This window comes from Elgaria multicarinata, chromosome 11 (assembly GCF_023053635.1).
Source record: "Elgaria multicarinata webbii isolate HBS135686 ecotype San Diego chromosome 11, rElgMul1.1.pri, whole genome shotgun sequence".
Lineage (NCBI taxonomy): Eukaryota > Metazoa > Chordata > Lepidosauria > Squamata > Anguidae > Elgaria > Elgaria multicarinata.
In genome coordinates, this window is record NC_086181.1 from 31,259,828 (window position 1) to 31,274,970 (window position 15,143).

The 15,143-nt window shown below is 48.2% G+C and overlaps 1 protein-coding gene across 2 annotated transcripts in view; it reads right to left on the minus strand.

Annotated features, from left to right (window-relative positions):
- Positions 1–15,143, minus strand: part of ODAD1 (outer dynein arm docking complex subunit 1) — a 33,434-nt gene that overhangs the window by 4,374 nt on the left and 13,917 nt on the right. For both annotated transcript variants that reach the window (XM_063137439.1, XM_063137438.1), the window contains exons 9-13: positions 14,011–14,136; positions 13,533–13,615; positions 12,394–12,562; positions 10,251–10,414; positions 9,481–9,584 (exon numbers count right to left, since the gene is read on the minus strand). In XM_063137439.1, coding sequence (XP_062993509.1) covers positions 9,481–9,584; positions 10,251–10,414; positions 12,394–12,562; positions 13,533–13,615; positions 14,011–14,136 — 646 coding nt within the window. The remainder of the gene's footprint in view (positions 1–9,480; positions 9,585–10,250; positions 10,415–12,393; positions 12,563–13,532; positions 13,616–14,010; positions 14,137–15,143) is intronic.

Here is a 15,143-nt window from a genome sequence, read left to right on the forward strand (position 1 = left end):
CCTTGTTGTTATGGAAAATTGTATATGGCGCATCAATTCTTAGAGCTCTAAGCTCACTTGCACGCCTTGCTGAAGTTATGGCTACCAGAAACACAGTCTTGAGAGTCAAGAGTCTTAAGTCCGTTGTAGCCATGGGCTCAAAAGGTTTCTTTATCAATGCATGGAGCACCACCGACAAGCTCCATGATGGTACAATGTTTCTAGTAGTCGGTATGGTGTTTTTCAAACCCTTTAAAAATTCCTTGGATGTAGGATGGGTGAAAGGCGAGAACCCTTCTACACCTTCATGAAAAAACGTGATGGCAGCCAAATGGACTCTGATGGACGAAAGTCCTAAGCCTCCTTGGAACAGTGAGAGTAGGTATTCTAGAATCACAGACATGGGACAAGCCTCAGCGATGTGATTCATTTGCACCGCAAATTTAGAAAACCTCTGCCACTTAGCCGCATATGATTTCCTTGTCGAAGGTTTTCTCGATGCAGTCAAAACACTCTGTACCGTCAACTGTTCGATGCCGGAGGTTATGGCAGTATTCTCCATGCCGTCATCTTGAGAGTCGAAAGGTCTGGGTGTCGAACTCTGCCTTGGTGTCGAGACAGAAGGTTCGGTATCGATGGTAGCTCGATGTAATCCCCTTTCGACAGTCGAAGAGCATGAGGGAACCATGGTTGTCGAGGCCACCACGGCGCGATCAGAATACAGTTTGTGCCGTCTGTTCTTATCTTGGCCACGACTTTTGTCAGTAGTGGGAACGGTGGGAAAATGTATAGTAGTCCCCCTGTCCAGGTTCTTGCGAAGGCGTCTCCTAGCGAGTTCCTTCCGCTTCCTGCTCTGCTGCAGAAGTTGGTACAAACTGCGTTTTCTGCAGTGGCAAAGACATCGACAGACGGATCGCCCCAATATCGAAAGAGGTTGCTTCTTACTTCGATATCGAGCTCCCATTCGTGATCGACGTGGAAGGACCTGCTTAGGGAGTCCGCTACGATGTTCTCCTTCCCCGCTACATGGATCGCAGTCAGGTAAGTTTGTCTCTTTATGCACCAATTCCAAATCCTGAGTGCAGAGCGGGTTAAGGGGTATGACCTCGTTCCCCCTTGCCTGTTTATGTAACAGACAACAGTGGTGTTGTCTGTTGCAATCAGAACGTCCTTGCCCTCGATGATCTGGGCAAACGCTTTCAAAGCATTTTCCACAGCCAAGAGTTCCAGATGATTGATATGATCCCCTTTCTGCCGAGGGGACCATCGACCTTGGACGGTGAGCGAATTGCAGTGAGCTCCCCATCCATCGAGAGAAGCATCTGTCGTGATGGTAAGCGACGGTGCTCCTTGCTGAAAAGGAATCCCTTCCAGGAGGTTTCCCATCGAGAGCCACCATTTCAACGACGCCCGAACCTGACTCGGTATCGAAAGGTAAGTCCTGCGAGCGTTGCGTCGAAGATCGAAGGTCTTCAAGAACCACCCTTGAAGAATCCTCATTCGCAATCGGGCGAATCTGATGACAGCGGTAGTCGCCGCCATCAACCCCAGCAATCGTTGGATTGTCCATGCCGAAGGTCTTGCTTGGGTTTCGACATCGAGAATCAGGTCTCGAAGTGTTTTTGCCCTTGCTAACGGGAGGTAAGCTCTTCCATCTCGAGACGACAGAGTCACTCCTATGAAGTCTATCGTTCGCTGAGGAGTCAGTATAGATTTTTCCTGATTGACCCACAGGCCAAGGGATTCTAAAAGTTCTAGAGTCGTGGTTATATTCTCCTGGAGCGTGTGACTGTCCTCCGCAACCAGGAGCCAGTCGTCTATGTATGGATAAACATGTATTTCCTTCTTTCGCAGGTGGGCACACACAACAGCCATCACCTTCGTGAAGACCCTCGGTGCCGTCGCGAGGCCGAAAGGGAGGACGTTGAATTGGAACTGCTCGACGCCGATGGAGAAACGTAGGTAAGTTCGATGCGACTTCCTGATGGCGATGTGGAAATACGCATCCTTCAGGTCTACTACCGCGAACCAAACCCCTGTATGCAACAGTTGGAGAATAGAAGTGACTGTTGTCATACGAAACTTCCTTGGGGTGATATATTTGTTCAGTTGTCTTAAGTCCATGATCGGTCGAAGACCTCCATCTCTCTTCGGGACCGTGAAGTAACGGGAGAAAAATCCCTGGTTGAGCTCCTCTGTAGGTACGGGAGAGATGGCTCCCTTCGATAGTAAGGTCTGTACCTCGAGCAGCAGAGGAGGGGATGGTGCTGTTATCTTCACTCCCGAAGAGAAAGGAAGGGCATCGAATTCGATGGCGTAACCCGTCTTGATGATAGTGAGCACCCAGGAGTCGGATGTTATGAACTCCCATTGATGGTACTTGGGTGCTAGACGGTCTGTAAAGGGTAGTAGGCCTGGTACGGAGAAGTCAAAGCCGCTGCCTCTTTGAGAAATCCGGCTGATGTCTGCTTTGCTGGTATCGACCTTGATAAGGTCTCTTTCTCTGCATCTGTTGTTGTTGTTTTGGAGGTTGCTTGTCAAACTGAGGACGCTGTTGGATCTGCTGGTACGGTTGTCTAGTCCAGCGCCTTTGCTTAAATTGTGGTTGGGGTTGTGAGAAACCCATCTTCTTGGCAGTCGTGCGAGCCTTGTATATCGAATCTAAGGACTCGTCGGTCTTATTGTTGAATAGCCCCTCTCCGTCGAACGGCAGACTTTCTATTCTAGTCTTCGTCTCATTTGTCAAGTTGGCTGATCTCAGCCAAGCATGACGTCGAAGGGCTATAGAACCCATCATCGACTTGGAGTGGGAATCCGTCTGATGTTTTGCAGAATTGAGCTGCAGATGGGCTATTGCAGTTGCCTCGGTATGGAAAATCCTCGCCAACTCCCTCTTATCTTCGGGCAGATGGTCAGAGAGAGAGTTTAATTTTTCTAGAATGAATATTTGGTACCTGGCCATAGTTGCCTCGTACGCAGAGGTTCTTATTCCTAAAGAAGACGAGGCATACACCTTTCTGCCGAGGTAGTCTAATTTTCTGCCTTCTCTATCGGTAGGAGCTGAATGCACTTTCTGAGATCTTCCCTGGGCAGATTCCACAATTATCGAATTAGGTTTCGGGTGCTGGAATAGAAACTCGGCATTGGCCTCCTTGACTTTATACATTGACTCCAATCTTTTTGATGTCGACTGTGCTGCACACGGGTTTTTCCAGGAGATCTGTGCAGTCCTCCGTAGTGTAGGAGGGAAGGGAATCGCGATGGTCGAGCTAGATTCCGTTCGAGTCACATCGTAGATTGGGTCATCATCGATCTCTGTTGGTTGATCGATGTCGAGACCTAGGGACTTGGCCATTCGGAGTACCTGGTCAGAGAATTTCCCCACATCTTCTGAGGCGGAGACCGGTTCATTACTATTTACAATATCGTCAGGTGAAGGCATAGATGGGGTTACGGACACAATAGAGTCTGAATCAGACCTATAGTCCTCATCAGGAGACTCTTGAACCGCCCGCACCGTTTGATGCACTGGCTGCAGAGCTTGTTGAGGTGAGGGCGCAACGACAGTTGCAGTCGGTATCGATCGGTGTTCAATACGCTCAGTCCTGCTATCACGGCTGCGAGGTGTATAGGATCGAGGATCTGGAGGAATTTGCAAGACTCTTGAATTCGGAGGAGGCTGTGCAAAATGCTCAATACGTCTGCGCTCAGAAGGATAATAGTCCTGAGGCCGATAATACTCCCAATCATAAGGGTAGTCCCGTTGATATTCAGAGTATTGAGACACTCGATCGAAGTCCGGGCCAGGAGATCGGTGCCGCCGATGTGGAACAAGCCTAGTCGGCTCTTCCAACTCAGTCGTGCACGGTACCTGAGCCGATGGTATGGACGCAACCGATACGGAGTCCCGAATTTCACCCTCCGACATCGAACTCCTCGCAGTCGGTAAAGGTGTTGGTATCGGCAATTGCGTCGGCAATTGCGTCGATACCGAGGTCGGCGCCGACCTGGCAGGCTCGGTGGGTATCGAAGATAGGGTATCGACCCTCGAGGTGGAGCATTTTTCTGCGTCCTTCCTCTTTTTCTTCTTTTTCTTTAGCTGTTCCGCCGATTTAGGGGTCCGAGCCTTTTTTGAAATCTTCTTGGCTGCGGAAACCGCTAGGGATCGGCCTGGCGTCAGGGGTATGGCCCTGTTATCCGCCATCAACTCCTCACCAATAACGACTGATTGGACTTCTGGGCTAAGAGGTTTTTCCATTGCCCTTGAGGAGTGTTGCTCCTTACGCTTATGAGGCGAAGGTTCAGTTGCTCGCAGAGCTTTTTCCCACAGTATAGACCGCAGTCTATCTGATCTATTTTTCCGTGTTTGTTTGGTAAATGCCATACAGTGGTGGCACTGTTGAACCTTGTGCGCTTCACCCAAACACAACACACACAGGGAATGGCCGTCCTTAGGTGGCAATTTAGCGCCACATTTAACGCACTTCCTGAAGGGGGCCCTTACGGCCATGCGCCTCAGGCGCCGAAAGCGATCAAAGATCGCTGGAAAAAGAGTATGAAACAACAATAATATATATATATATTTTTTTTTTTTCAGATAGACAAGAAAAAGAAGAACAGCGCAGAAAAAAGAGTCAGATAGCGAAGCAAAAAAAGGTAAGTACTACACAAGTTGGAGAGAACACGGTTTCTACGTCTGTGCACGATGGCGGACGACGAAAAAACTGAGGGAAGGGCGGGAACCCCGTGGACATGCGCGGTAGCGTGGGGGAGGGGTTCCCGCCCAAAAGCGTTTCCCTAAGCTATTGGAGATTCCGGTCTGGTCTCTGCGCAGGCGCAAAGCCCATATGTGTGATGCATAGAGACCACGATGAAGAACCAGTCCTTTCAAAAGCAGAATGACTCTGTTTCCTGTTGTTCTAAAACCCAGTGATCCCTTTGAAATGCTGGAGAACGCAGGAATGCTAATTCCATGTTCCTCCTAGGAGTTCAAGTTTCTAATCCTTCTCTTTCTCTAATTGAACTCACTCTAGTCAGAGATTCTGTACTTTTCCTGTTTTGCTCTGAAATTGTGGACATTGCTTTGTTTTGAGTAGGTGGGCTGTTTTGTGGACCCATTTTGAGTCAAAGATTTGAATATAAATGAAGGGGGTTTTAGAAAGAAAACTAAGTAGGATTTCTCCTCAAAAATCCCAAAAGTCCTAGATTCCAATTCATCTATAACCACCTCTGTGCCCTTTAGGGCACAATCCTATGGATGTTAAGACAGAAAGACATCCTACACCTCCCAGCATGCTGGCTGTGGAATGCTGGGAGTTGTAGGACGTCTAAACATGCATAGGATCGCACCCCTTAATAGGTCCCCTCATGTCGATTCTGCTGCCAAGAGCCTGCTGCCACAATGATTCATCTCCCTCGTCACCCTGTTCCTGCGATGCCCTCCTTAAACCCCTACACCGTCCGGCTTCTTCTCTGCTCCCAGATCCATTCCAAGCTCCTTGGCTTTATCTTCAAAGCCCTCCATGACTTGCCTCATCCACTCCCCCTTCTTTCTCTGCACTTATATCAGGGATGCAGGAATACCACCCCCCCACCCCCCACAAAGCCCTCTACAGGCCAGATGACATCAATGGGGTGGCCACACCCACTGACATCATCCTTTGCCCCTCCACTGCCCATTTTGGCTTGGTGAGCATTGGGAGGAGCAGCTGGCACTGAGGGCTTGGCTGCTGCTCGAAGAGATCCTCAGGCTCCAGCCAGCAAACCCCACACAACGCTACTCAGGCGGCGCTGGGAAGAGCAGCTGCTCCTCCCGATGTCGGCTGGGTCTTCCGCCATCCACGTTCGTCCCGTGAGCTCGTATTTCTGATCGGAGATAACAGCAGGGACTCCTCCAGGGGTGGGGCTTGGCCCCCTGGAAGAACCTGAAGGAGGTTCTGCATGCCGGATTCAGAACCGCCACAGGAAGATTAGGCCCGCGGGCTGGAGATCCCACGTCCCTGCAATACACCCTTTCCGTTAACCTGGCCTCCTCCACCTCCACCACCCTCTGCCAGCTGAAGGTCTCCTGTTCCTGAAACGCTCTCAGGGGAAAGGACTGAAGCTGCTCTGGAGGCTTCCTTCCATACTTCATTCAAACCCCTCCTCAAAACCCACCTTTCCTGGAAAAGCCTTTGGCTCAGCTCTCACTGCAGCAGTCTGTAACCCAGCCTAAGCAGGTGTAATTTGAACAATCCCATTATTTTTTTTGCCCCGTTTACCCCTGCCTCTACTTCCCTTGGTTATTTCCAACCTGTCCTCTGTAAAATGCTGTGCACACTGATGGAGTTCTATAAATAACATTAAATCAGGGTTGGGGTAATCTCTGGCCCATGTGTGGCACCCCTGTCCCTTTTTGTACCCGCTGCCTCCACGCCAGAGTTTTTTTAAAAGGGGCTCCTTTTAAAAGAGAAACGCTCAGCGGCAAAATGCAGCTTTTCCTTTTTAAAAGGAGAGATTCCCCGCCCCCGGCCGCTGCACCATCAAATTTCTCTGGCAAATTTGGCAGTGCAGCGGGGCAGGGGGATCCCTTAACCCCTGCATTGAATGAACAGCAGCTTCTGAGAGCCAAAGACGACACTTCTTGGCACGCAGATGGAATAGTAGGGAAGCTGCACCTGATGAATGTTCTGCCTGTTGTAGAATTAACAGAGACCTTCCGGGGATGGGGGATGGGTTTAACCCATTACGTCCCACTCCCTTCCTTAACAGTCTTCTACGTCTTTAATTAGGGTGACCAACTGTCAGGATTTCCCCAGATTTGTCCTGGTTTTTGTTCTTTCCATGGTGTCAGGGGGGATTTTCTATAATTTTCAATAATGTCCTGGAATGACACACCTTCCCCTTTAAGGCTGCCATTAGCATGGCAGGAGGGAATGACATGCTTTCTTGAGGCACATCATTCCCCCACACCGAGCTACAATTGAGGTCTTAAAGGGGAAAGTGGGTCATTCGTGGGCATTATAGAAAAGGCCCCAATTGGAGTGGATGGTGGTGGTGCGGAATGAAATCCTTTCCCCTCCTCCACTCCAATCGGGTTCTTTAAGGTGGCGGGGGAATAATGTACTTTCTGCAGGACTCAGAAAGCTGCTTCCCCCACACACACGCTAGGTGTCCTCTTTTTTGGTTTCCCAAATATGGTCACCCTTCTTTAATCCAGTAGGCCCCATTCTGCTCCTAAGGATCCCGACTTCCTTGAATCCCAAACCTACTTGATATCTCCACCCCATGACTGTGTGTGGGCAAAACCAAGCTGCTTGTGGTTGCATTTTGCTTTACCCCACCCCTTATTAATTTTAAACATTTTAATCCTGGCTTTCTAGCTCAAACAGGCATACAAGGAGGTCTTAAAATATAATTGAAAACAGCCTACTTCCATAAAACAATTAAAAATATTACACCATAACACTCTCTCTCTCTCTCTCTCTCGCTGTATTAATTTTTAAATTGTTTATACACACAGCAGCCTGTCCGCAAAGAACAATGACAAAGAAACCAGGGAATTGGTCCAAATGCCTCCCAAAACCTGAGCAAACAAGAATGTTTATAATGGGTACCTGATATGTAATCATGTAGGTAGCTGATGAATACGAGCATCATCAGATGGGGGGAAATCGCGTTTCCCTACCGTTGCTTTGCCGCTTGCTGCTGTCCCTCATTAGGGACGAACAACTTCCTCTTTCTTCACATAGGGAAGAAAGAGGGGAAAAGCAACGACCACATGGCCCATTCAGTGGGCATTTTTATCACACTGCTTCTCCTTCACACAGCAGGAAAGGGAAGCAAGATTCATTACAGCCCCCCAAAACCAGATTTTCCGGGTCTTTTTTTTTTTTTACAGTAAAATTAGTAGGAGACACGTGGGAGGCAGACAGCATCATGAAAAGGAGCCGTGAGCGGCCAGTAATGAGCATGCAATAAAACCCTCGTCTGATGACACTCTAAATCTAGATAGGGTGTTTTATAGAATCATAGAGTTGGAGGGAACCTGGTAGGCCAGGAGGGAGGGATCTCTTTCAGCTGGAGGGCCAAATTCCATTCCAGAGAAGATCTCAGAGGCCACATTCCAGTGATGGGCGGAGCCAACAGCAAAATAGGGTGGGGCCAATGCTAGCTTAACACTTTCACTGCCAGTAGTTAAGCCTTACAAGAGGCTTTGCAACCTTTTAGAATGGGAAAACCACTGCACACAAGTCAGGAAACCTCCAAACAATCCGTGGTGGGGGCAGAGTGACCATATGGAAAGGAGGACAGGGCTCCTGTATCTTTAACAGTTGTAGAGAAAAGGGGATTTCAGCAGGTGTCATTTGTATGCATGTAGCACCTGGTGAAATGCCCTCTCCATCACAACAGTTAAAGCTGCAGGAGCCCTGCCCTCTTTTGTATCCAGTCACTCTAGTATAGCTCCTGCAGCTATAACTGCTGCGATGAAAAGGGAATTTCACCAGGGGCTGTATGCATACAAATGACACCTGCTGAAATTCCTTTTTCTCTCTACAACTGTTAAAGATACAGGAGCCCTGTCCTCCTTTCCATATGGTCACCCTAGGTTGGGGAAAAGGAGATGGGCTAGGGGAAGGGGGTGTCCTTTGGTGGGCTGGATTTGGGCCCTAGGCCTAAGGTTCCACACCCTTGTTGTAGGCCAACTAATTCAACTCCGTGCTCACTGCGGAAAATCTAGAGCTAGAAAAAACTCAAATAGATGACTGTTCAGACTCTACTTGAAGATTTCGAGCATGGAAGAACTTACCTGCCAGGTAACTGGTTCTTTTGTTCAATTGCTCGTAGCACCAAAACATTTCTCCTAAATCTACCCACTTGTAACTTATGCTCTTTATTTATTTATTTATTTATTTATTTAGAATATTTATATACCGCTCCTCATTGAAAAAATTTCGGAGCGGTGTACAATGTAAAATGAAAATAAAAACAGAATAAAACAGTTAAAACAAAATTTAAAAAGAAGCAAAACAACAACAACACAGAAATCCAAGGCTGCATGTTAAAGAAAGGCTTCTTGGAATAAAGATGTTTTCAGGAGGCGCCGAAAGGAGTACAAGGTCGGAGCCTGCCTGACCTCCAGAGGCAGGGAATTCCACAGGAGGGGCGCCACCACGCTGAAGGCTCTTCCCCTGGTGGATTCCAATCGGAGGATGGATCTAGGTGGAACCACCAGGAGCAGGCCCTCGGATGACCTCAGTGACCGGGCAGGTTGGTAAGGGAGAAGGCGCTTTCTCAGGTATCCTAATTACTTATTATATTTAATTAATTATTATAATTAATAATATAAATGTATCATTACATTTCCTAATGTCCAGGGTCCACCACAGAAAAGGTCCTGCCCTCCATGGCTCCCCACTTTAATACCAAATCTATTTAATATTGAAGGGCACACAGAACAGAGGCTCAGTAGGAGATCTTAACATATGGACCGGTTCATGTGGGCGTAGGCCACTCTCTTACCCAGTAGTGGGCGGCCGGAGGTTGACCGGAAGTGGCCGAACCTCAGGTGTCTGCCCTAGGAGCAGCTGCGCTGTCTCCACAGTGTCGTAGGGCTGGTCTTTTTCCTGAGAAGGGACAGAGTTTAAAGTTAGAGGCCAGAGATCAATTGTTCACCCTCCCTGTTGAGATTTAAAACAAAACAGCCCTAATCCTGTAGAGGTTAACTACTCTGCCCCATCTATTAATCCAGATCAATCCATTCTACTAGATCGAAACAGAATGGCAAATACGGGTGCAGCTATTATGAGAAATTTGCCTCTCAATTAAAAGGAAAGTTTCTAACTCTCATGGTTGCAGAAATTGCATTTGAAAAAAAAACACATGTAAACTGTTCAGGGGTTGGAAATGACACAAGAAAAGCCAAAAATAACGCTATGCTTTAAAGTATTGTGGGTCTCAGGGTATAGTTTCAAAGAATTGGATTCCCCACACACACACACACACACACATTGGGGCATTTACTCAGGCCACGCATGAACAGTTAGATTGGAATGGAAAAATCTACACCAATGTTTTGCAGGAAAGATCCACACTTTCCCTGCGAAGTCGACATGTGTTTTCAGGTCCAATAAAACTTTTTTCCACATGTGAATTACAACAGCAAGACTGGGCTGGGCAGCTTGGGAAAAGTCAGTAGGAGGCTGCCTCTTCCTGTCCTCTAGGGCTTTGAGGGGGGAAAAACAAATACTTTCTCCACAACGGACAGGCTGGAAATATGAAACCCTGCGTACCTCAGCAATGGAGTAGGAATACATGACCAATAGTTCGTTCGTCTTTTGCTCAATCAAGCCCAGGTAGACGGCAACGTTCTCATCCCGGGCTGTTGTCGTTCCTCCCAGCACTTTTTCCAGCACTGAGTGGTCGCACTGTAGTTTCCAAAAGAGGGACTCGATGGCTTGGAGGAGGAGGAGGAGGAGGGAAAGCAAAATGAATGAATCCTGGACCACAAAGCTCCAGACTCTGAACATTAATTTCCGCTCCCCGAGAACCCAGAGATCTCGAGTCCAACCTCCATCCACCCTGATGGGGAAGAGCCCCTGATCAGCAAAAGGTCTGTGGGTTTGCCTAATCCCCTTTTAACACCATCTTCCGCTGGTCATCCATCAGCCCATCTTGCGACTAGCAATTCCAAAAGACAGGCTGGAGTCAGGTGATCGTTTTGTTGGTTTGTTTTCCCAGAGAGATGAAAGCAGTTTGAAAGAAGGAGACACCAAAGGAAGCAAAGTCTCTTTGAAACCCTCAGCGCTCTTAAATGCTGTCTGTCTCCAGCCTTAATTACATGTTTCATGGCAGCGGGGTGGGGGAGGCTGGGGCGAAGGGGGTGGGGAGACTTCCTTTGTTTTGTCCCAAGCCTCTTGCTAATCAATTCCATTGCACTGGGCCAAATTCTCCCATTTTGAAAAAAGAACATATTTTCTCTCTCTCTGCCCCTGTGACCTTCAGACTAGGGGTGAGAAAGCTGTGGCCCTCTGGGCATTGTTGGACTACAGTTCCAGTCATCCCTGGAACATTGGCCATGTTGGCTAGGGCTGATGGGATCTGGAGTCCACCAGTACCTGGAGGGTTACAGGTTGCCCTATCCCTGCAAGCCCATCCATCTGCCTCTCTCCGCTCCCTGTCCATATAGTCAGGATCTGTGCTGGTCTGTGTGACCAGCTGTGTCAGTGGCCAATCACTCTGCTCCTCAACAGATAGTCCCCTGGCTACTTCCAGCCTATGAGGGCTCCCCCACCCCTTTCATCACCATTGTCCAGGCTGCTCCAGTAGCTATTATTGCCGAGCAACCATCACTTTTCGTTTCTTTTCGGCACGAGTGGGCAACTTGCAGCCCTCCAAATATTTAAACCTACAAGTCCCATGATCCCTCATGATTGACTCTGCTGGCTTGGGCTGATGGGACTGTTGGATCCTGGAATGGATCTTGGTTTTGTTTTTCCATTGCTTTGCTAATTTCTGAGGATCTGGAAGAACAGAGGACTCAGCAGAAACTTAAAGGTCAACTTTCCAACTGGACATTAAGTGTAATAATTGAATTATTGTCTAAGTGATTGTCATCAATTAAAGGTTGCAAAGAGTTGCATCATTGTACAGGTTGTCTATAAAAGTAAATGTGTTTTGCATGTTCTTATCATTCCTTCCTTCATTCCATCCACTTGATGTGTGCTGTATTGACTGACCGTTTGTAAGTATTTGTATCTGTACTGCCATAACTAAATTATATGTATCTGCCAGCAAAGGGTTTGTTTTAACCTACAAGAATCCTTTGACTTAATTTATGTCTTTGCTGTCTCTTGGCTGAGAACCACTGCATCCTCTGCTAGTCTCTAGGATGCCCAGACAGAGACTTAATACAAAAAGGTTATGTGCCAGAATCCAAGTCTGAGCCATAACTAATCAACTTTTATGCCATAACTCAACAGAGACTTGCAGGCAAAAACATCTGGAGGGTCAAAGTTACCCACCCCTGTCTTACGGTGAACCCAACAGTATGGCATGGACAGGGTTTGGGCACCAGCATTCACAGTCAGCGGAAGAGGCATGGCATAGCGTAAGTCAAGGCCCGCCCACCCCAGGACGGTAGCTCAGGGGACATCCCACCATCTGAAGAGCGCTGGCCAGCCATTCAAGATGTGCTGTCGGATTCCCCCCCCCCCCACATCTGCAAGTTTGCTGTGAAACCTCAACTTCTGTCATGGAATGAGGCATCCTAAGAATCTCAGCTTTCACTTTAAGACAACAAGTCCCTAGACCTCAAGGTTGCGGAGGAAAACCGCTTCGGAACGTGTTTGTGGCTCTCCCTTCTCAGCTGTCGAGGTTTCCGTGATGGTGCCTTTCCTGGGGGAGGGAAACCTCTTCTCTTGCTGCTTTGCTTACCGTTTTTGAGCTGCTCCCAAATTTTGCAGAGGCCCTTCAGTGTCAGCTCCGCCTGGTTCGCCTCTTGCACAGCAGCCTCATCCTGCGCTTCGGCCTCCTGTAGCTGCGACAACTGCTCCGCCTCCTTCTGGCTGTCCTGCTTTTGAGCCTCCTCTATCTCACGGCGCAGCTGGAAGTAAAGAGGGCAAGGATGGGTAAAGAAGGCAAGGATGTGTGTGAGAGAGAAAGGGGTGTGTGTGTGCTGCCCCCCCCCCCCATTCTATGGGCCCTGGAACTTCCTCCAGGAGGTCAGCAGGAGCTTGCACAAAAGCCGCACTTCGGGTCAGACCCAGCGGGGACATCTTGAAAGAGGGCAGAGTCCCCATAGCGGGCGCGTGCAATTTGAGGAGCGGAGGTGTGGAAAGGGCAGTTCCTGATGCAGTCTGCTTCTGCATGAATCTGATGAATAAGGAACTGGGAAGTCAACTTTGGCTTCGTTCAGCGGGACGCAGCAGCCATCCCCCGTTTTCGCAACAACTGCAGACGTCTGAGAGTACGGCCAAGGAACAAAACTAGGGAGAAGTTTTCAGGTCAAAGTCATGATTAGGAAGATGGGAAGATCACATGGAGTGCCCCAACCCATGTCTGCTGGACGGCCTTCTCAGGCATTGCCTATGCATGACTTCACTGCCTTAAGGGCTAGTAACATGGTGTTTTGTTTTTACATGAAAGCTACGATTTGCCATATGCTAACCTAATGCCCCAAGTAAAAAGCATGGCATCCATTTGTCCCCCTCCTTGAAATCCTTGACAAAGCTCATTTTCCTGGGTTGATGTGCCTCATCCGGAGGTGGGGGAAGCCTAAGAGTTAGGTCAAATTCTGCCATCAGGCTGACATGCATTCTGCACAAAGTGGCACAGTTCAGCTAATAAGCATATATTTCAATGATCAAATCTACTGTCTGCTCCACCTTGCCCTGCCCTGCTCCTTCCCCAACACAGAGGCCCGTTTTCCTAGTTGCAGAAACTGTATGCTGGTTTTTTGTGTGTGTGCTGATGCCACAGGGGCAGCTGCACACACAAAAACGGCCTCCACTCTTAAAAAAAAAGAAAAGAAAGAAAAATGAACAAGCAAAGGTCCTCTGATCCTCTTCACTCACCTCAATGATTTGGTCCCATAGCAGCTCCTTCTGACTGTTTTGCTCATTCACATAGTTGAATTGAGCAAAGTTCCATTCCTCATCTGAGGTGGGAAAGAAAAGAGTCAGTGGCCTATTTCGATTCACATCCAATCGCCTGAACCAGCCAGTGCCCAAATTGGTTCAAGGCCCTGGAGGAGAAAGACCCAGTTCCCATTCTGTGATGCTCTCCTTGAGTCAAGCAGACCCAACTACATTCTAGAGCTGTGGTGGGGAACTGGCGGCTGGAAGGCCACAGGCAGGCCTCGGCCTAGTTTCATGTGGATCCCAGCCCAGTCCAGAAGCCATGTCCACTCCAGAAGCCCCACCAGGAATATGGACCCTGATAGGTTTTGACCAAGGTAACCTATTAGGGCCCTCAGCAGGGAAAAGGTTCCTCATCCCTGCTCTCAAGAGGTATAGTCCCTTCCTCCAAGCAGGCCCCTGCCATGTACATTACCTTTAACGTATTTCTCCAATGAGACATCCAGGTCTGCTGAGCCGGTTTGCTCCAGGATTTTATTCAAGGCGCAGCTGTACGATTCAATCAGCTCCTCCTCAGGGTCTTTCCTTTTGCGCTCTTCCTCTGAGGGGAGGAAGCAAGAGCGTCTAGGAGCCCCAATACCTCCCACAACCTCACACTTCCTTCCCATGTTATTCCCAACTATGCTGTATTCAAAATCATGTGAATCCGTTTTCATGCTTTAAAACGAGTGCAAAGACAACCCCATACTTTTCATCTTTCTTCAGCAAAGCTGCAGTGTATGATTAGATCAACTGATTGAAGAAAAAAAAACCCAACTTTTAACCAACTATTTTATTTTTTTAATGTTGAAAACGCCTTTCATCCTAACGGATTCCAGGGCAGCATACAATAATATAATCAAGACCATATATCATCACCCTTCATAAAGCGCGGAGGCAACACAGCCGTAAAACATAAGACAGAGGCAATAAAAACCAATTTTAAATGCTTTGGCAAGTAAGAACCTGCCGCAAAAATATTTGAAACGTTGGTTTCGGTTCCTTAGAGAGAGAGTTTCAAAGTCTGGGTGACACCACAGAAAAGGCCCTCTCCTCGTTGGTGACAGATGGTAGTCAATGCATTCCCAAGTTGTCTTATTGCTTTATTTGATAAAAAATAATTATATATATATATATATATATATATGCTCTTCTCCTTTGTACAAGCACAGCGTACTTCACTGATTGATATTCCTCAGAGAAGGGCCTCCTGTGAAGATCTTAATATACAGGCAGGATGGTACAGAAGGAGAATTTGGGTCCCAAGCCATTTAGGGCTTTAAAGGTAAGCACCAACACCTTCAGTTGAACTCGGCAACCGGTGCAGTTCCTTAAGGATTGGTATAACGTGGGTCCAGCTGGCTAAAACAGCTGAATTCTGAACTGCCCGAAGCTTCCGCGTCATCTTCAAGGGTGGATCCGTGTATAGTGCACGACCCTAGTAATCCAGTCGGGAGGTTTCCAGAGGGCAGATCGCTGTAGCCAAACTATCCTTTTGCCCAGGAACGGCTCCAGTTGGCAAACCAGCCAAAGCCATTCAAAAGGTGCCCCCACAATTCATCGGGCAGC